Source organism: Vicugna pacos, chromosome 7, assembly GCF_048564905.1.
Source record: "Vicugna pacos chromosome 7, VicPac4, whole genome shotgun sequence".
Classification (NCBI taxonomy): Eukaryota; Metazoa; Chordata; class Mammalia; order Artiodactyla; family Camelidae; genus Vicugna; species Vicugna pacos.
In genome coordinates, this window is record NC_132993.1 from 28,923,034 (window position 1) to 28,945,082 (window position 22,049).

The 22,049-nt window shown below is 35.9% G+C and overlaps 1 protein-coding gene across 1 annotated transcript in view; it reads right to left on the reverse strand.

Annotated features, from left to right (window-relative positions):
* Positions 1-22,049, reverse strand: part of CFTR (CF transmembrane conductance regulator) — a 251,363-nt gene that overhangs the window by 24,281 nt on the left and 205,033 nt on the right. Inside the window, exons 21-24 of the mRNA XM_072964621.1 lie at positions 19,632-19,782; positions 18,498-18,725; positions 15,749-15,849; positions 2,901-3,152 (exon numbers count right to left, since the gene is read on the reverse strand). Coding sequence (XP_072820722.1) covers positions 2,901-3,152; positions 15,749-15,849; positions 18,498-18,725; positions 19,632-19,782 — 732 coding nt within the window. The remainder of the gene's footprint in view (positions 1-2,900; positions 3,153-15,748; positions 15,850-18,497; positions 18,726-19,631; positions 19,783-22,049) is intronic.

Below are 22,049 nucleotides of genomic sequence, written 5' to 3' on the forward strand. Positions count from 1 at the left end.
GATGGAAACCTGTTGTAATTTTTTTCCATCTCCTTGTTATCTCCAGGAATCAAGATGCCAATAGAATGAAACTTAGACCCCCAAAGGTAGACTAACTGTACTTTTTATATGGTGATACATTTGTTTATTATTCATAAAACAAAAATTTTAACATTATAAGTTCTTGAGAATATGCTCCTCATAAACCCAGTATAAGTTACTAAATGATTCAGATACTTCCACACCAATTTTTATCAAGACAGAATGCCATCTGGGTTTAACAAATCAAATAGATATTTAGGTGCTTAGGCTGCTATGATCTGAGCCCCTGATATTGTTCAAATTGCTTCTAGCATCTCAGTATTTTAAAGAGACTACAAATGGAGAAAGCAAGTAAGCTCACTCCAAACAATAGATTTTGAAGTATGATTAAATATCTATTTAATCAACAGATTGCCCAGTACTGTGATATATACAATATACTATTTGAGGCATTTTGATAAATCTAGTTTATCATGAAAAACCTAGCTCCAAATTAAAATCCCAGGCCATATTTTTAGAGGAAAAAGAAAAGGAAAAAAAGGTAAAGATATTCTAGCTGGGGGAAGGTGATCTGGATGTTAGAAATTTAGACAAAAATAAAAAGCTTTTAAGAAAAAACTATTTGAGATTGAAAAGAAAAGCAGGTTTTTTTTTAAAGTTACTTTTCATGAAGTAAAAGCTTTAAATATTTGATACATTTCTCATGCATTGGAAATAAAATTTAAAGTACAGGTTCTGTGAAGTAAAGGCCTAAATTAAGAGCCAAGAAAGTAACAGGACATGTCTTCCCTGAAGGAATTTATATGGACAAAGTGTTTCAATATGAAGATTGAGTAGTTTTTCTACACAAAATACTGATTTTTTTTTTACAACATGCTATGGGCTGAATATTTCTGTCTCTCCTAAATTCATATGTTGAAATACTAATCCCCAAAGTGACAATATTAAGAGGTAGGGCCATTGGGAGGTGATTTGGTCATGAGAGTAACCCTCATGAATGGGATTGGCGGCCTTAAAAAGAGGCCCCAGAGAAGCTCCTTGCCTCTTCTACCACGTGCGGTTACAGTGAGAAGACAGACACCTCTGAGGCAGTAGGCTTTCGCCAGACACTGAACCAGGTGGTGCCATGAGTTTGGACTTCTCAGACTCTAGAATTGTGAAAAGTAAATTTCTGTTGTTTATAAGCCACCTAGCCTACGATATTTTGTTATAGCAGCCTGAATGGACTTAGACACACTACAAAACCAAGAATACTGAAGTCCATTAAAAATTAAACAAGAAATGCCCACTTAAGTCCTTTTCAAATTTTTTTTAAGATGAATTAGACCCCAGCTGTGCTTGCAGGATTTTTGGATAATAGAAATAATATACAGATGGTCCCTGACTCAGGATGGTTTGACTTAAGATTTTTTGACTTTACAGTTGTGTGAAAGCCACATGCATTTGGTAGAAACTGTACTTCAAATTTTGAATTTTTTATCTTCTCTGGAGCAGTGATACGTGGTACAATACTCTCATGAGGCTGGGCAGCAGCAGTGAGCCCCAGCTCTCAATCCGCCATGAGATCATGAACGTAAACAACTGATACCCTTACAACTTTCCCATCACCATAGAGCCACTCTCTTTTCACTTTCAGTACAGTACTCAATAAAGTACATGAGATAGTCATGTACTTTTTATTATAAAACAGGCTTTATGTAAGATGATTTTGCCCAATTGTAGGCTAATGTAAGTGATCTGAACATGTTTAAAGTAGGGCTAGGCTAAGCAATGATTTCAGTAGGTTAAGTCTATTAAATACATTTTTGACCTAACAATATTTTCAACTTGTGATGGGTTTATTGGGACATAACCCCATCATAAGTCAAGGAAGATCTGTACTAAATATGAATCCACTTCTTAATCATCATGCAAGAAGCATGTTTGGGGCACCTGTTACAGTTCACAAGATGCTGTTATAGTTTCTACGGGCAAAGCAGTAGAAACCACATTCTTAAGAGAATTGCTCAGAATAATGTTTTAAGAATCAATCCCGGCTGTAATCAATCACGTGACCTAGAAGTAGGCATAAGCCATTCATTCATGCATGCATTTAACATATAGTAAAGTAGGCAGTGTGACAGGCAAAGGGACAAAAAAAAATGAAAAATTAGGTACAGGGACTTGTAAGGGGTTCAGGCTCAGCTTTTTACTTGTTAAGATAGAGTGATGACACCCAAGTTCCTTATATGCTGGACCAGAATCTAGAAGTCTTGTTTTTCATTTTTTAATAACTTCTGTGAGTTCAGCTCAGTCCTGGGATCATACAGAACATTTCAAAAATAGTGCAAGGTTATTTTTGCTTATTAAATAATAAAATGATTGCTTTGTAAATAATTATTGCCTAGTAAATTATTGGGAAAAAAATTTAACAATCCATACCTTGAGAAAAACTCCAACTAAACAAACTGAAAAAAGCAAAGGAAAAAAGTACCACTTGTTTGACAGAGTGTAAACAGGTAAATTTAAGAAGACTTTGTTGGCAACAAAATATTTCTCTCACCTGAAATGGAAGATAGTTTCAAGATGCAAAATCTAAAACATGTTATAGTTTTGGTTTATTTAGCTTTTTTAGTTAGTAAGCTAGCAATCAATTGGATATTCTGCAAGAAGAATCACATTGTAAATGGTCCCATTATATAGATTCAGGACTCTGCAAACTAAATTTCACACGAAAAAATGATGACTCCATATAATAACTTGAAATTATTTGTGTCCAGTATTGGTCCTAGTCTACAATAATAGTGTCTCAAATGGATTCTGCTAGCACATTGCTCTAGGCTACTGAGAGTCACTTACTGAACACACGGGTAACAAAGCAAGCAATGTTTAATTCTTACCCTCTGGCCAGGACTTATTGAGAAGGAAATGTTCTCCAATATGGCATTCCCACTATCTATATATTTTGCTGTGAGGTCTTTGACAGTCATTTGGCCGCCTGAGGGCCAGATGTCATCTTTTTTCACGTGCTGATTCTCAATAATCATAACTTTTGAGAGCTGGCCATCCTTGGACGGTTTGAATGACTCATTAGGTTTACCTTCTTCTGTAGGCATGTCAATAAACTTAAAGACTCGGCTCACAGATCGCATCTGAAATGAAAATACTGTTTTAGTTTTGCTAGTTTGAGAGCTGCAGACAATGTCATAATTAATTTGATGTTTCCTTAAAAATAGCTTGTAAGATGTGATGCTAACTAGTCATCACCTGGCTGTCAGGTTTTTCAGTGAACTAACAGGAAATAACTGGATATAATCAAAAGCTTAACCAAGAGAATTAACTAGGATTTATATAAACGGGCTCTGTATAAACATGTTTATTTTTGTGGTCACTTAATTCTCAGTTATGCAAGCCACACATAAATAGCCAAACTATACTGAAGGGACTAGACGATGTCAAGGGAAAATTTTTTTCTACTATGAGTAGCACTACATAATGTTGTACAACTGGTATATTATAAAAAAAGGTTTCATACCACAAAACCACTACAAAATATTCTTGCCTTCCTCTTTCAGTGCCTTAATAACTATCAACAACTCTGTATGTCAGCTGGGTGGGAAGTGGACTCTTGATGCTTAATAAATTTTGAATAACTTCACAATACTCTTCAAACAAATTTAAGTCACTAGCATATATCTAGTTAAATAATTCTATTTTTAATATAAATTACTTAAAGATCAATTTCCACTGCTAAGCAAAATATGACTGTGTAGAAGGGCTGCATTTGAAATTCAACTATCTTTAAAGGTGCTTAAATTCTTTAATGAGAACATATTTCTCTGAATAATTGTAATTTATTGGAATTTGGAATGTGATTTTTAAAATACACCAGCATATAATAGGCACCCAACAAATATTGGAAAAAAATTTAAATGAGTGAATATATGAATGATTAAATATATAAATAAATAAATGAATAAGAAGAGTTCAAGACTTTGAATTCACTCAATTTCTATTTTTTAAAAGACGTCATCCTTTATTTTTTAAAAATCAAAGTATAGTTGATTTACAATGTTTCAGGTATACACCAAAGTGATTCAGTAGCATATATATATATATATATATATATATGTGTGTGTGTATATATATATAATTTTTCAGATTCTTTTCCATTATAGGTTATACAAGATATTGAATATAGTTTCCTGTCCTTATTGTTTATCTATTTTATATATAGTTGTGTGTATCTGTTAATCCCAAATTTCCAATTTATCTCCTCTTTCACTCTTTGATAACCATGTTTGTTTTCTATGTCTGTGAGTCTTGTAAGTTCATTTGTATCATTTTTTTTAGATTCAACGTATAAGTGATATCATATGATATTTGTCTTTCTCTGTCTGACTTACTTTATTTAGTATGATAATCTCTAGGTCCATCCATGTTGCTGCAAATACATTCTTTCATTCTTTTTTATAGTTTGTTAACATTCCATTATATACATATATGTATATATAGGTATACCACATCTTCTTTATCCAGTCATCTGTCAATGGATATTTATGTTGCTTCCATGTCATGGCTATTGTAAATAGCGCTGCTATGAACATTGGAGTACATGCATCTTTTTGAGTTGGAGTTTTCATCTTTTCTGGATATATGCCCAGGAGTGGGATTGCTGGATCATATGGTAATTTTATTTTTAGTTTTTCCAATGAATCTCCATAGTGGCTGCACCAAATGACATTCCCACCAGCAGTGTAAGAAGGTTCTCTTTTCCCCACACCCTCCCCAACATTTATTATTTGTAGACTTTTTGATAATGGCCATTCGGACCAGTGTGAGGTGATACCTCATTGCAGTTTTGATTTTTGCATTTCCCTAATGATTAGTGATGTTGAGCAAAAATATATCATCCTTGAGTCCATGGCTTAGTCCTTCCCAGGTGTTAACAGCTTACTAGAGAGAAATTTTTTGTCTTAAAAGTAATTGTTTATTCTGGCTTTACCCAATCAAGAATTTAACCTTCTCCTTTACAAAGTGAATTTATTATCATCTTACTTACATTTATGGCTTAGATTACTAGAAATAATTCTTTTTGCAAAAAAAAAACGTGGTGGAAAGAGATGCATCGGACATTTGCTTCTATTATTTCTATTTCTCATTATTAAAAGGTGAAATGGGAAGAATTCTTAATTTTTAGTGTGAAATGATTGGTAGATGAATCAGAGTTTAGATATTGATCCTTAATTGAATATCAAAAGTTCCATCTTAGCAAATCTAACAGTGTTGCCTGTTTTCACATGTCACTGATCAAGCCTGTTGTTTATTAAAAGCTTTCTTCTGTTTAGTGACTGTGTGCTTCAGTTTCCTTCATCTTGAAAATATCTTCAAATTATCTTCAATAATTACTCAAGATTCAAAAAGAGAATGCTTTTAAGTCAAATTCACTGTAATGGAAGTGAAAAGTATCCAAAGCTCACATCCATCATAAATAACTCTAGAGAAAGTGAAAGGCATATTATCTCTATTCCTCCCACATATAATATTTTAAATGTCAAATTACGGGTGATTTCCCACATTTGTTAAATTCTGATTCAGTTTTTTTTATTAATTTTGAATTAAAGCATAATACTGACATTTCTGCATGTCGGTGTTGTGAAGAATTCTAAACTAGTCTTTGTTAAATGCTTTAGTATGTCAAGAAAGATACTATATTTAAAAAATCAATCATATTTTAATACTTCCAAGGAATCAATAAAACATTTAAATATTGCTATCTAAACTACTCAAAATTATATGTGGTACTATTAAAAAATGACATTCAAAACCACTATTTTGTCAGCTCTAAAATGGAGTGTATAATTTTTCTCTGTAAGGATTTTTGTTTGAGCACAGCAAATTACACTCTCCATTAGTGAGGGTGAATCCAGAACTTCTAATGTTAGATATGGTAAATGGAATGTACCAATTAAATTTAGAAAACAAAATTTTCAACGCTTCATCTTTCATATAGTCTAGTTGCTCAAAGTGACCCCAAGATAGGCTATTATAGTTACCCAGAGCACGGTCAAGTACCCTTGACCAAAAACAAGGTCACCTTAACAATGGCACACATCCACAGCATATGAGCAGACATCCACTCCATTCAATGGGTTAGAATATTTTCTGAAGGGAAGAAAAGGTGACTAGTGCAGACACCTGCATTATGCTCAGTTTTTCAGCCACTGAAATGCCATTACTGAGTAGACGGCATGGCCAGATAATGTTATGAATTACTAAGTAATTCCTTGTGCCTCAACGGCTCTCCAATTTGCATATTTTACTTCCATTGCCCCTCAGAGGAGAAGCTACATCAGAGCCAAGTCCAGAAAATCATTCCTGGTCTTTCAGGTTGGCTTTTGGAGTCAGAGATTGATAGATTGAAAATTTTGAGTCACATGAACATTGCTTTTTCAGCTTCAAAAGCCAAAGCCTGAAGCACTGAAAGCACAGTGTTTACGCAAAAACAGTGGTCACAGCTGAACTATGATAGATGAGAAAGAGCTTCTCTCTTTACCCCACAATGTGACTCATGAATGAGCTGAGACATCAGTTCCTCTAAAGAGAAGTACTGCCTTGCAAGTGAACTCTGGTTCTATCCTCAAATACATTTGAGGGATTTTAGAACAGAGGAAGCCTGTGCCTCAGTTCTAAGGTGGAGTCAGGAATAAGGCATGCCTTAGAGAAGTTTGCAAAGCGTGGCACGGCAGAGGAGCAATAGAGTGAACGTGGTTGTTTAGTACGTCTAGACACAGATAACTTAACATAGCTTCATATTTTCTTCCATTTCCAGAATGATGCTGAAGGGAAGCCAAAGAATCCCAATCCTTTGATCCCTCAGGGTCTTTCATTCCTCAGGGAAATGGAAGAAGCTGAGAGAGAGAGAGAGAGAGAGATCACCGAGAGAGCTTACAGTGAGGACCAGAAGGACGAAGACCCCATGTACTGGACTGAACATGTCTAGGGCAGAAACAGCATCAGAGATGGAGACAGTGAGACAGCCTAGGACCAGATGCTCCCTCCCTCAAGGTCTTTGTATACTGTAAGCTCCCTACCCGGAGTTTAGATTCACTCCTAGCAAAGTCTCAATTTGCTGAGAACTTTTCTTCCACTCAGTGGAAGGTGTGTTCAAATAGAAAGTAAATTTGACTAGAGCAAAAGTGAAGTCTCATTTCTTGTACATTTGATTTCATAGCCAGATTCATATCTGCTATCAGAGATGGATCCGGGTTTGGTGGAACCTGAAGCTTACATCATTTGAGGGACTCTTCTTAAGAAAAAGAATAAGAATTCTGCAGAGAAAATGAAGTATAAGGCCTTTGAAGGGTTCCATGCAAGCAAGAGGACCTGAAGCTCCTATCTCCTGGGCTTCATGTAAAACCCACTGTGTCTATTACAATAGCCTTATTCAAAGCATCCCTTATTGTATCCTCCCCCTTTAGGGCTTAGCATTGTGCAATGTCTTAATAAATCTTTGTTCATAATGAACTAATCCACTGTTCTACCTCCACATGCAGGAAGCAGTGTCTGAGCAGGGAGAATGACAGAGCTGTGAATACCTTAGCAAGTAATCCAGGCTGCAATTGTAGCCTCAGCTTCTCAGCCTGAAAATATCCATTGCTATTTTGATTAGAAGGAAGTTGCAACATACCACACTATTTTTAGTCTCATATAATTGTCTTCATTGAGTTTTTTAACCTAATTTAATTCTTTTTCTAATTTGGAATGTCTAAACATTTTCCGGTGATATGCAAAAACTGCTATGCCATCGTCCAGCGGTGTAGACAGAGCTGGAGAAAATTCAGACTCAGCAATTATCGAAGTGACTGTAGGCAGGCAATCTCCGTAACCTTAAGCTGTTGCTTCCTGTGCACAGATAAGTGTTTCCCAGAGAGGAACGAGGGGACAGCTCTGTCTAGCCCACTGATAGCAAAGTCTCAGTGGAGCCATTACCAGCTTAGGTGAAGGCACTTGTCTTAGATTTGGAGAAGTAGATAATGAAGCCAGAAAGAGACTCAGGCACTGAGACATCAAACATATTCTTTATGTGAAGAAGAAAACTGGATGTAATTTATGCAGATTTCTATAAAATTGGAGTTTAGCCAAAACGAGGTGGAAATTTTTGCTTGACAAGCACCTGTTCTAAATTTTCGGTTTTATTTAAATTTATTACGCTCAAAAAATTCTGAGTCAATCTTTAAAACTGAATCTCATTATTTTTATGATAATGTCTAAATTACTAAGCATCAGAAGAACAAAGTCTTTTGGGAATATTAATGGTTTTAACAAAAAGGCAGCTCTGCAACCTTATGTCAACCTTACTTTATAATGCATGCATTCAGTAAAAAAGACAGTAATTCCTAATCTTCCTTTCCACTTTTTGTTGACGAAGAGGGAAGAGGAGGCTTAAAGACCTTTTCTAGAGTAAGTCAAGAAGGAAGACTCCTTTCCCTCACAAAAATATTTGCTCTATTTCCTTTTATCCTTTTGGTTGTTTGGAAACCAGGGCATCAAAATTGTGCATTAAAATAACTAAACTGTATGCTGTGATATTCCAAAAGCCATGATAACAGAAAGTAAATTTCATTAGCCTGAGAGCTGGCTGGCAACACTGTAAAGAGATTTCATAACTGGTTGTTATAGGAAGATTATAAGAAATGAATGTGAAGAGAATCATCTGGAAAACTGACACCACGTGAAAAAAAACACGCATTCTGCAGGAGAAATTTTCAAAATGTGAAGTACATAAAAGGGAGGATTAAAGTATTTTAAATCATAGATTCTTCCTGGTAGGCCCAAAGTAAATGCTTTTCAGAATCCACTAACACAGACCTGAAACTCAAGGCCACGTTAGAGTCACTGGCATGATCTTTAGACCACATGTATAGACTTAAGAGATAATAGTTACCAAGGAAACAGACTCTCTGCCCAAAACATATTCTTGAAATTCTGATCTATCTTTCTGTGTCTATTACTTATGCTCTTAGAGTGCTCAAAAAGTTGAATCCAGTCAATCAAGCTATAAATTATTAACAGCATAAGTGAGTTATTTAAGCATACTATAAACTCTAACCCTTTGTAAATTATAGCTTGCTATCTAATCTGTGGCAAATCACATGGCAAGTCAATGCTACTCTTTTCTGACTGCAAGAAGTGACAGAAATGGTGTTCGTGACATAAGAGAAAGAAAATATATTGCAACTAATGACAAAAGGCATAACCTAAGTAAATGTGAAGGTATCAAATATGTTGGTGCCTATTTTCAATAATTAAGAGCTTCAGTAATCATGGTACTAAGTATCAATTGGCAAAGGAAGACTCAAATTTACCTTTCTACCTGAAAAGGTCTGATACCACTAGTTGAATTCACTACTCGAACTAACTTATTCATTCTTCCTGGTGTTACTATTTTTTTTAAAGCACACGATAGGCCATCAGCAAGTGCTTGGTGAATGCAACTGGGTCTATGTGGTATTCACTAAACTTATTTCAAAGGCACTCTCAAGGAGAAGAGATTTACTAAATAACAAAATCTAAAACAAAAAACCAAAATACTTCCTCATGGTTTTGACTATCTTAATAAGATTTTGTCTAAGTATCTTAATTTTAAGATAGTATGCCTTCCCCAAAGCACTCTATCATTAAACATCACCCTCTGTATGTCTGGTAGAGAGTTAAGTGTATCATTGGTTGATATATAGGACAAAAATAATTTGTTGATGGTCCATCAGTTCCAAAGTAAATTCTATCCCATAAATCAGAGGTCAGCAAAACCATGGCCCAATGGCCAAATCCAGCCACACCCATTTGTGTACATTAGCTTTGCCCTACAAAGGTTGAGGTGAGACCACATAGCCTAAGAGACCACATAGCCCACAAAATTGAAAATAGTATTTAACCTTTAATATGAAAAATTTGCTGACTGACTCCAAGCCATGACTCACAGAAAATCAAAGTGAAAATGAATCTTAGAGATCATCTATTCCAGTGATTCACAAGTCTAGATACACTAGAATCACCTGGAACAGTTTAAAAAATATAGACCTCAAGCCCAGTCACCTTATGCCCAACCAAGAGAACTACTTTAATTGGTCTCCGAGAACCCTGAGTAATCTCTACTTTTACAAAGGTTCCCAGGTTGAGAACCTCTAATCCAATCCATTCCTTCTGGGTACAAATGAAAAATTCTAACTCCAGGAAGTTAAAGTGACAGGCACAAAGCTCAACACATTTTCCAAACATACTGGTGTGGGCTCCAGCAATCCTTTCAGGTCCTCATAAGTCTCTCTTATTAATTCAAGACTCAAGAATATCTTAATCATGCTTTCTTTCTCTTTGCTGCTTCTAGTAACATACTGGTTCAGAGTTCTCTGATCAGCTCTAACAACTGCAGTGGTGAAGGACCTAATCATGGCACTTGAGCCTTCAGTAGCAGGTATGTGTGATCCCTGTGAGCATCTGGAACAAAGTCTGCATACAAGTCAGTCAAGATTTTAAATCTTCCATATGAAAAGGGCTCAGAAGAGAATGTCAGAGCTAATAGGAACTTAGAAAATATCTAACCAAACTGTCTCATTTACAAAGGAGAAAAGTCAAGCCCGCAAGGAGGTGATGACCTTCCTAAGACTACACAACTTCTCAGTGGTAAGGCCAAAGTGTAATATAGAGGAGAGAGCCACTCTGCAGGATGGAAGTAGAAAGGTTAGATGGAAAGAAGTCTTGGGACAGAGGTCAAAGCGGAAAATACACCACAAAGACTCGTGAGAACAGAAAAACAAAGAAAGGTATTATCAAGAGGCCATTAAAATGAGATTTAAAAAAAAAAAACAGAAATGAATCAGTCTTCAGATTCTCACAGCAGAAACTACTTTCAACACAAGAGAATCAGAAGCACTGAAGAAAAGCCAGGTTCCCCACTTCTCCTCCCATCAGGTTTCTTGTCAGTCATTGTACAAGCAGTCACTTGATGTTTACTGGAACCCAAAATAAACACAGGCAATAAAAGGACAAAGGAGAAACAGGGAGTTTCTGTTGGCAGAAAACTCTTCTCAGATTACATCAATCTTGCAAGAACTTTCTGGAACTTCATTGACTGGAATCTAAATGTAACCCTGCAGATGCACAGTCTTCCCTACTCATTCTGGCAGCTTCTATCCTCTTGCGTTGTTAGGAACACACACTATAACAGGGATGTGTATCTGCTGCTGCAGCTGGAGAATTAAGGAAGCAGGAGGATATTCACAGGCTCAGGTCTTTTAGTTGTGCTCACCAAGGGGTAGACAGTCCCGGAAATATGTGTACTGTCAACTGCCTCCTTCAAATAATGAGACTATGAGTGTGGGCAATTTATCAGTTACCAGATGGCTTGATACCACTAAATATGAAACATCACATTTGCACCCTTTCTAGATCTTACTTACTTAATTTTCATTCATTCCTGAAGACAGAAATCTAGGTATGCACGGCCTATTTAAGATACGTAATGTTTAAGTAGCTAACAATAGGAGACAGAGAAGCTTTATGGTTCTAAAAATGGCAGACATCTTGTGGCTGCAAATAAAAAATAGGTACACAGCTTTGTTAATTAAGAACACAAAAAATTTAAGATAATAGCTTTAGCAACAATAACTATCATCCATATAGCACTTGAGGCCTGGAGCTAAAATGAATTAACACTTCTCTCCTCATTCCATCTACAGAATAGTATGAGATATACCGTTAAAATGAATAGGGAGACATGTATACAAGTCACATTAAAAATGAAGAGTGAATTAGAAATAACAGTTTTTAAAACACTGAGATATCAACTGAAGTAACTGGAAATCCCCTACCCTGGGGGTTTCTAGTGGGAATTATTAAATTGGACTCTGGTAATTTTACTCCTTTTAAAATTTCTGAGGTGATTCACAACCTATTTCACTATATTGTTCATAAAATGACAACGTTCAGGCAATTCCCCCCCCCCGCCCTAAACTGCTATATAAAGCTAGACAAATTAGTAGGTAGACTAGAAGTTGTGTTCCCTTTTAATGGTCTCTTGATACTCCATGTATATTTCAAGGTGATTCTGGACAAGAACTTATGCCCTAAAATGTCAAGTCTACTGGAAGACATTCTATCACTGTGTTTTATAAATGCATGGAGGTGTCAAGTTAGTAGTTGGAGATATATAGATATATATAGATATATATAGATATATATGTATATATATATATTTTTTTTTTTAGGGAGCAGAGGAGTGGTCTAAAGTTACGAGCGTGTGATTCACTGAGAGATGGTTTCTGAAGCATGACGTTAGATAATAACAGGGAGAGAAAGTGTAGGTAGAAGCGAGATGGGATACAGCTAACATTTAGAGCTCTACAAGAAGAAGAGGGGCCAGCAAAGAGAACTTAGGAGGAACCAGAGAGGTAGCAGGAAAACCAGGTGGGAGTAACATCACACTAGTAAGAGAAGAAAGTGTCACTAGAAGGACTTGGCCCTGGCATAAGTACTGCTGAGAGGCTGAGGGAGACAAGGACGTGGGCTCTGGAAGGATGTTGGTTGTAAGTCATGGGGTGATGGAAATGAAATGAAGTAGGTTATAGAAAGAATGGGGAGAAGGAAATGAAGTCAGGCATTATTTCAAGAATTTTTGCTGAAAATAGATCAAAGAAAAGGGGCGCTAGCTGGAGATCAAGGGATGGTAGCTTTATGCTAGGGAGAAAGGTCCCACATAGAGGGGTTAATTGTGTATTACTGGCCCTTGTGTGGGAGCAAAGACAAGGAGGGAAGTGGAGCATATGAGTAGAGGTGCAGAACGGCGGTGTACCTGGTGGAGAGAAAAGAGGGAATTCTTTCTGGTTGCGTCTGTTTTTTTCTATGAAGTATGTAAGAAGGTCACTGGATGAGAGTATGGGGTGGAATTACTGGAGCACCTGGGAAGAGACTAGAGGTAGGAAAGAACCCTCTTAGGGAATAAAAGAAAGAATTGATTAGGAAAATGTAACAGAAGGGTTGTTGGCCAGTTCTGAGTGCCAACATTTAAGATATGCAGTCAGTCATTAATACAAAGCTATTTGAGGCTATGATGAGGAAGTGTTATCATCCAAATATTACCTTTACTGGTTGAAAGCTAATGAAAGCTAGGCACTTAGGTTAAGCAATAAGCGATAAAAGAAAAGTCATATTGCCATTTTTATAACTTCATATTTCTGTTGATATTTGACTCTATGCTCATGCCTAAAGTCAGCCAGATGGGCAAATAAAATATTTTTCCCCAGTCTAAAAATATTTTTTTCTGAGTAGCTCTGTACTGAAAAATTAAATGCGTATGTCACACAAAATACCCTGTTTACTGCATTTTAAACTCAGACCTAAATTCATTTAAGAATTGAGTGAAGTAAAATGAGAACACATTGAGTTTTTATTTCAGAGGTCACAAGGATCTTTAGTGTTAACATCTATGTAAACATGAAATTTGAGCGCATCTCCCCTCCTACTCTCAACATATGCTAGCTGAAAACACAGATTATTGGATAACTTTAGCAGTTGCAAGATGGGAATTAATGACTAGATAAATGCCCACAAAGCCCTAGTAAAGACCACTTGTGCTGTTTGGCAGGTAAATGAAAACTAACATGATCACTTTGATATTCAAACAAAAGAACGTGACTTTTAAAAATATGATGAAATGCAAATATTGATTCTTTTCAAAGACTATATTATAACATAATAGTTTTTTTTTCCCAAAGATCCTTTTATGAGAGGGGATGAAAGAAACAAAGTCAAAGCACAGGTCACAAAGCCCAGTATGCCCCTGTGAAAAAACTAGAGAAATAAAAACGCCTGAAAGAAACTTCAATGGAGACTGGACATGCAGAACAGACAGGCACCAAACAGAGAGGTTGTAGAGGTTGTTACATAAATCAAGAAAATCACATACGAGGTGAAAAGATGCTTTCAGACAAAGAAAAAGAGAGGAAGAGCATGAGGATTTTAATGATAAAGTCAAAGGTGTAGAAAATTTGAACAAAGAATTAAAGAAATGCCAGCACAATATTTATTTACTATTCTCCTGCTATTTTCCAATAGAAACACTTTAAAGGACATTTACAAGACTCAACCCCTAAGGTGCAAGAGCTGAGGGAAGAGATGAATGGAATCATTAACAAGAGCCAAACTCAAAATAAAAAAAAAGTTAAAGGAAAAGAGAGAAACCCTGCTATAAATCATATTAAGGTTCAATTACATTTCAATGAATTATTAAAATGCTTTGGCTAAATAAAATACCAAGTCACATGGGCAAGAAGAGGGTATGAAAAGGTTTGATTTTTCTCTAGAGACATTTTTTTATAGTGATATTTATTATGAGAGCAATTGATTATACAAATTTCACAGCTGAATGAAGGTGTGCCTTGTGAGAACCTGTGAATTGTTTCAGAGAACAGGAAAAGGAACCTAATCCAAAAGTGTAATGACAGTGTTATACAGTCATTGCCGACTTGGCTTTCTAGACCCTCCACAAGTGCAGTCATGGAGGACTGACTTTAAATCCAGCACTCCAGCTAGACTAACAGAAGTTGACGATAAAGCTCTCCAGGCCAACTATACAGTCTAATTGAAAATTACACATCTATTTTTTAAATAGAAGTGGGAAATCTGCCTTGCTTCCATTTATCTCTCACTCTTGCTGCCCTGGGATGTGTGCTCTGGACACAGTGTTAGCTCATGTACACTGCTGCAGGCTCTGCATTCCAAGGAACCAAGACAAGAGAAACAACAAAACCAAAATATGGTCTTTGTACACACTAATAAATGTGTGGCAATATTGACCAAGCAAAGAGAGAAGACAGTGATAAACACTTAGGAATGAGAAAGGAGCTATCACTGAAGACTGGAAATTTTAAAAATAAGAAAAAATATTATGAAAAATGTAATGCTGATAAATTTGAAAACCCAAGATAGGGCAGGATTTCTTATGTAAGACGCCAAAAGGACAAAACATAAAGCAAAGGATTAATAAATTTAACTTAAAATTAAAAGCTTTTTTTCATCAAAAGACTATAAGTCAAGCCACGGACTGGAGGGCCATGTTTGAAATGTATAGAAGTGACAACTGATCCAGAAGTCATACCTCCTACAAATCAATTAAGGAAAAAAAACAAAACAAACCCAGTCTACTTAAAAAATGGATAATTGACATGAACAAGCAATTAACAGAAGAGGAAACTCAAATGGCCAATAAATATGCATTAAGCTGACCTATCTCCTTAGTAATCACTTCACATCCATCAGATTGCCAACAGTAAAAAGTATGGTGATATCAAGTATTACATTTCAGTTATGGACCTGTGAGAATTCTCATACTCTTGATGGGAACATAAATGGTACAACAGATCTTAGAATAGTTTGGCACCACCTAGTAAAGCTGAACGTGAATGAATTCTACGACCCAGCAATACCACTCCTGGGTGGCTGGCCTAGAAAAATCCTGGGCAAGGAGACTGAGCAAGAGCATTCACTGCAGCACTAGATCTTGACTGTGGCTATTTATGTGGAGGAAAGAAGAGATATAGGTTTAATGACAAATACATAGCAGCCTTCAATTTATCTGTAATGTTTTATTACCGAAGCTAGGGTCTGGGTATAAAGTTGTCCCTTATGTTCTCACCTGCGCTTTTTGGTTTGTCTGAATTTTTTCATAAGTTAAAAAAATAATAATACTTACCAAGCTATCCACATCTATGCTGGAGTTTACAGCCCATTGCAAAGTACTCATGATATTCATGGCTAAAGTTAGAATAATACCAATTGTTCCTTGTCCTTCACCTATAGGTAGAAAAAAAGATATAAACAAACTTTATGTTATTCCTCTTTTCTGTGAACTACTTGCCGTATACCCAGGAGAGGGCACATATTATATTAAAGTTACATTTCGACTTTACACCAGTTTTAACCATCTTTCATCTCAGTTCACCACAATACCTACCACCAGTAGTAATGCCCTTTATATAGTAAGTATTCAATCAATGTTTTAAATCAAAGAGTGTTGAATATTAGGAATGAGTTCTTTTTTTAAATACTTCAAGTATTGGATGGGTTGCTGGTGTTGGGTAAATGCTATTTTTACCTCTTCTACTATTACTCTGTAAGTAATAATACCTGTAAAGACTACAATGGCCAATGGGAAGAGAGTCCTGTGTCCGGATGAGCTCCTCTACAAAGTCAAAAGAAGAGAAAGGTGTGTGTGAGCAGCACCCAGATGTTTAGATGTGCTTCATGCTTTTGTGTGGAGGACTTTCTCTGCTAATCAGATGCTGTTGGAAGAAAGTGACCTTAGAGTTTCTTGGGGGAAGTCAGAATTCCTGGGTCTGTCATTTTGAGAGAAGACTGCCCTTTATGTTAAAAAACGGACTATTCACCCAAGAAGGACAATATTTAAATGTTTAATTAGAGTAAATAGTTTTTAAGGGCTGGAGGAGACTGCTAATTAACATATTCTATATTTATGGCCCTAAAATTTTTCTAATAGGAGTGCTGTTAAATTATAAATTTAGTTTATCAAGTTTTAATTGAGACTCAGTCCTTGCATCTGTAATGCATGCTAAAATTGTCATAAGGTTCTAAGATTGGGAAAAATAAATCATCCTATTATTATTAATTGAAAATTTTGCTTCCACAATTCATCTAAAGAAGACACAGATAGCAAGTATGTGCTTTTAGTACTAAGTCATTTTCTATAAATATGTAAGATTTACCCAGAGCCCCAACATACTAATCATTCTGAACAGTAAGATGAGAATAAGATTAAATTTTAATAATAATAACAATATATAAATAATATAAGATTTATAGGTATATACTATAGACAAGATACTACACTAAGTGTATTGCACAAATGATCACATTCAATACTCACCACAAACCTATAGGATAGGTACGATTATTATGTCTATTTACATATGAGGAAAATGTGGGCTTTAGAGAAGTTAATTAACATGTACAAGTTGCCATAACTGAAGACCAGCAGAAACAGGCTTGCTATTGGCTGTGTGGCTAACATTCACTGTGGCTAGGCATCTGATCTAACAGATAGGTCCTGAACTATACTGATTCTTAAACATTTTGACTATCAGCTCTGGTAAATCAGGGTTCAATCAGACCCTTAACCATTACATTACAACACAAGACACACTGGTTTGAATTTACTCTTAACAAATCTTTGTTTATTCAGCCCAGTTTGGTCCTGTTTCAAATAACTTAAAGGAAAACATTTTTAGTTCTGAACCTAAAATGAAACTTTATTTTGTTTTAAAGTTGCCCCAAATTACTATACTGCTAAGGTCATTTGCCTGCCCACTCAGATTCTTTCCACAGAGTCATCTCCCACCACCCTAGGCTAAGGGAACCATCAATGTGGGGCATCCAGTACTCTAACAGCAACTGTGTGGACTGCAGGTGGACCCCGGGGCCAAATAAGCCTGTTTTATGTTCTCTCCAATAACTGGGCAGAGGAAGTCAGCTGCTCATGTAAGGGACCTGAATGGAGAGGCCAGGTAAAGTCACTGTGGCACAGCTTTGGGACACCAGGGAAAGCAGTCTTCAGAAAGCAAGAAATGAATGAAGCAGCCACAGAAAGGAATGGACATGGCCAGCCTCCAGCCTCCAGAGACAGGAAGTGCTGAGTCTAAGTGTCCACACGGATTCCTTTTCCTCCAGAGGCGGCACGGGCCTCCTGCCTGGGGTTCCACAAGGCCCTCCAGCTCTCCAACACGTGCTTCTTTTTGTTTGATCAGGGTTCTGTTCTCACAAACAACCCCTCAGATCTAGCAGCTACTATGAATCCTTGTCCACTGCCACATATATAAATATTTCAAAACTTCTTATAGCTGTTATTCAACTTCTTAAATTAGAAGCGCTCACTTGTCTACACAGCTTTTTAATTCACTTATGAAGAAATACTTTTTCATGCAAAGATCCTGAAACTCAGAAAATATGTATTTGAAAAATATGGACTTTTATCTAAGTTATTTCACTTTTATGGCAGTTTTTCATCACACAAAATTCACATTAGGGTGATAAATTGCACCAATTGGTGGTTAAAAGAACAACACTTTCCAGGGAGGGGGTTTTGTGTGTATGTGTGTATAAATGTGGATGCTTCTTTTCCCATATTCAGAGAATTCTTCAATAAAGAGATCTATTATTTTTGAAGTCAGAATTCTTTATCAAAATGAGAGTCATGAAATGATTTTTCTTTCAATCATAGATTTGTTACCTGACACCTTCTATCTCAGTTTTTCAAACTGTATATAGCTCTAATCCAAGGAAATCATTCAATCAATAATAAACAACTTTTTTGATTAATAAACTCTCAGAAAATCTATTTAAAGATACCTGAAATTTTAAACTATAAGAAATAGAGTTTTTTGGTTGACAAAGCTTTAAATAAATGCTTAGCTAAAGAGTTAATGTACCTGTTGTTAAAATGGAAATGAAGGTAACAGCAATGAAAAAGACGACAAAAATCATTTCTATTCTCATTTGGAACCAGCGCAGTGTTGATAGATACAAGAACCAGTTGGCAGTATGTAAATTCAGAGCTTTATGGAACAAAGTTTCAAAGTAAGGCTGACGTCCAAAGGCACGAAGTGTCCATAGTCCTTTTAAGCTTGTAACAAGATGAGTGAAAATTGGACTCCTGCCTGTGAAATATTCCCATAGAAAACAATGCAAGTCATGTAAATACATAATGCAAATCTTACCTGAAAAAGATTAGTTTAAGGAATAATCAAACAACAAATGTCATTGGTTAGAAAGAATTTTCATTCTGGGGCCATAATCTGAATATATGCAATTTGGGTTTTGGTTTGGTTTGGTTTGTTTTTTTCTTTTTTTAGAGAGTTATCCTCCTTTTTCACTTGGCTACAATGTATGGGGCTTATACAATCATTATTTATTCATATTCCTTGGTTACCACTGGCCATTGTTTCTCTGATTAATCTTAAATTAATCGCTGCTGAGAGAAAATGTTTTTCTTTTCAGACACTTTATTCAAGGCCTCAATTAAGAAAGTTTTTCTGACTGAATTTAGCAAATAACCTTCAATACAGAAACACACTGGCAATTTATCCCCTGAAAATGCACCCACGCAAAGGCTTCCCAAACAGCTGAAGCAGTATTTGGGGGCACACCAAAAAGGCAGAGCCCAGCAGAGAAAGAAGGGTGCCTGAAAACAAGACAGGGGAAAGAATTTTGTCCAGTATCATTTGGGAACCCAGACAAATATTTAGTAATAGTAGCACTATCATTTCAAACCTTAATTTCTATAATTATGAATGGATATCCTATACACCAAGTCTACTAAGACTCTATAGACTTGTTTTAAAATCAAAATAAAGTCACATGGTCATTAATTAAAAAACAATCTATGTGTGCTTTGTAATTTACTGTTTCCTTTTATACACTTAGACATTTTAAAAAGCCACTGTCATATAAAGTGAGAGTTTAAAAATAGGAAAAACATTGGGGAAAGTAGATTAATCACAGAGAATCACAGATAGCTCTTGAGATTATTTTCATAGGTGAGCGTTTCACAGGTAGCATCATACCTTCAGATTCCAGCTGTTTGAGTTGCTGTGAGGTGTGGAGGAAGTAGGCTCTCAATAGGACAAAAGCAGTGATCACTGGCACTGTTGCTAGGAAGATGTAGGGTTGTAAAATCGAGACTACTGTCACAGCTCCAATCACAATTAATAACAACTGCAGGATCAAAGAAAACACGTTGGTGAGTAAACATTTCCACGTTGCAAAATGGACAGTGTGTGCCAGCAATATATTTTCAAATAGGCTCTTCATAATCTGTTTCATTTTTAATAAGGGGCAGGTAACTTCCTAGTAGGAAAGCAGCCATCTCAAAGTACATTCTCAAAAGTGCTATCGAAATTCAAAAAATTGTTCAGGTAATAATAACATTCTGAAGTTTTGAAATTCTTGGACTTCAGTATATTCTTATTTCTCATACACTTTGTAGAGGTAAATAAATATTAAATGAATATGATTTTTCTCTAGCCTGGGCTTCTTTTAAAACTAACTTTTTATTTGAACTAATTTTAGTATGAATGTGAAATTTTAAGATTTATTTTGTTTAAACCATTTCTGAAAATCGAGGGCATTCATCTGGGAGACTTTTGAGTCATCAAGATATGGTTTAAGTGTAGGCTTGACCATTTAGGCAAGCTACTTAATTTCTCTGACCCTAGCTGATTAAAATTTAAGACTGAAAACAATTATACTTAATAAATTTTATTCCCTTTCCCATTTTGTTCCTGTTCCTTAAAAACACTTGACAATGACCTAGAGGCTCAAAAAAAGAAAAAAAGAGAAAAAGCTTTAAGGGGTATGGCTGACTTAATTAGATAATTTTTCTCTCATATGTTGTCAGATGAATTTTGTTTCAGTCAAGCCCGTTCATTAGAGATATCTCTTCACGTTACCCACCCAAAACCTGGCACCTTGTGAGCAGCCTCAGAAATAAGTTAGCCAAGTTGGTATCCTTCAGATCAAGTCAAAGGCTTAAATTCTGTATTTCTACATGACACTAAACCCATACATTTCAAAAAGAAAAAAAATCAACTGACATTTGCTCCACAACAACAAATTTGAATAAAGTAAAAATAAAGTAACTGTCACAACAAGGGTTGACAAAATAACCCTATCATAACACCTATATGATAATCAGTGCTCTAGTTCTCTACCAGCTTCCATGAGTGACACATTTTTTTTATTTAATTTTTTTAATTTTTATTTTTTTTACGGGTGACACATTTTTCAGTTGATACAGTGAAATACAGAACATTTTGGTAGATGGGAACAGGGCTGAGGGTGTAGCTAAGCTCTGCATAATCTTTGAATGGGTTGTTATTTTCACCTAAGGCTTTGGATGATCATATCTGAATGACACTTTTCCAGGGAAAATGCCTCTAACATGTCTCATCATCAAATTCTACAATACCAGCCCCTCAGTCATTCTCATTCAACAAGTACTGAGATAAATCTTTACTGTGCCAGACGCTGGACTAAGTTCACAGGATGAGCCAGTAATCTAAGGGAAAAGTCTTCCCTACTCCATTCTTGCCTTACAGGTGTCACCAGTGCAATAAAAAAGTCTCAAATGCCCTAGTTACTACATGGCAAGACTTCATCAATGGGAGGCGACTCAGGTTTTCAACTGAGGATGTTTATTTCTCAGAAATAGTCTTTTGGGAAAAAAAAGAGAAATTAACTTTTGAGTATTATTCACTAGGAAACTTGATTTCATATAAATAAGCCATCATATTAAATATCAGAATGTCTGAAAAACAAATGCTGTTGCACTGGCAGCACAGAAACATTTAACTATTCCCTCAGGATCAGGGTTTTTTGTTTGCTGTTGACAGTTGTAAATGGCACTGTATTCATTTGTCTTGTGCTATTTTTACTATAGAATTCCAGTCTGGAGCTGCTGGATTATAACAGTGGAGATTCTTAGAAATGAAACCGTAACTATTATGATAGAATAGGAAGAACTGTGCAGCCAACCAATCAACATAGCACACTGGGTGTGAGAAGAATGAAGAAGTTGGGTACAACTGGAAGTGATGAAACAGTCACACAACAGACTTCCAGCAATTACAATCACTCAGAACATAGCCCAAACTGAGAAATAAGTGAAAAATAAGTCTAAGCTTTGAGGAAATTAGCTCTATTTGCTCCGTAAGAAGCCATCCTTCGGCACTCAGGTCAAAGCTAATAATTTAGCACTTGTGCAAAACTAAAGACCCTGGTTTCATAAATTTGATATTCTAATTACTTAAAGAAACTTTCAATTCTGTCCTAGTTCTTAAACTACAGTGAATAAGAAACAAGTCATTGTAGACCAGGTGTATTAGTGAGAGGACAACAAAATAAATAAACAGAGAGACTTCAATACAAGATGAAAATGTGAGCATGGATTTTTAATTCCCGTTTATCCTTACTCATGTCCTAAG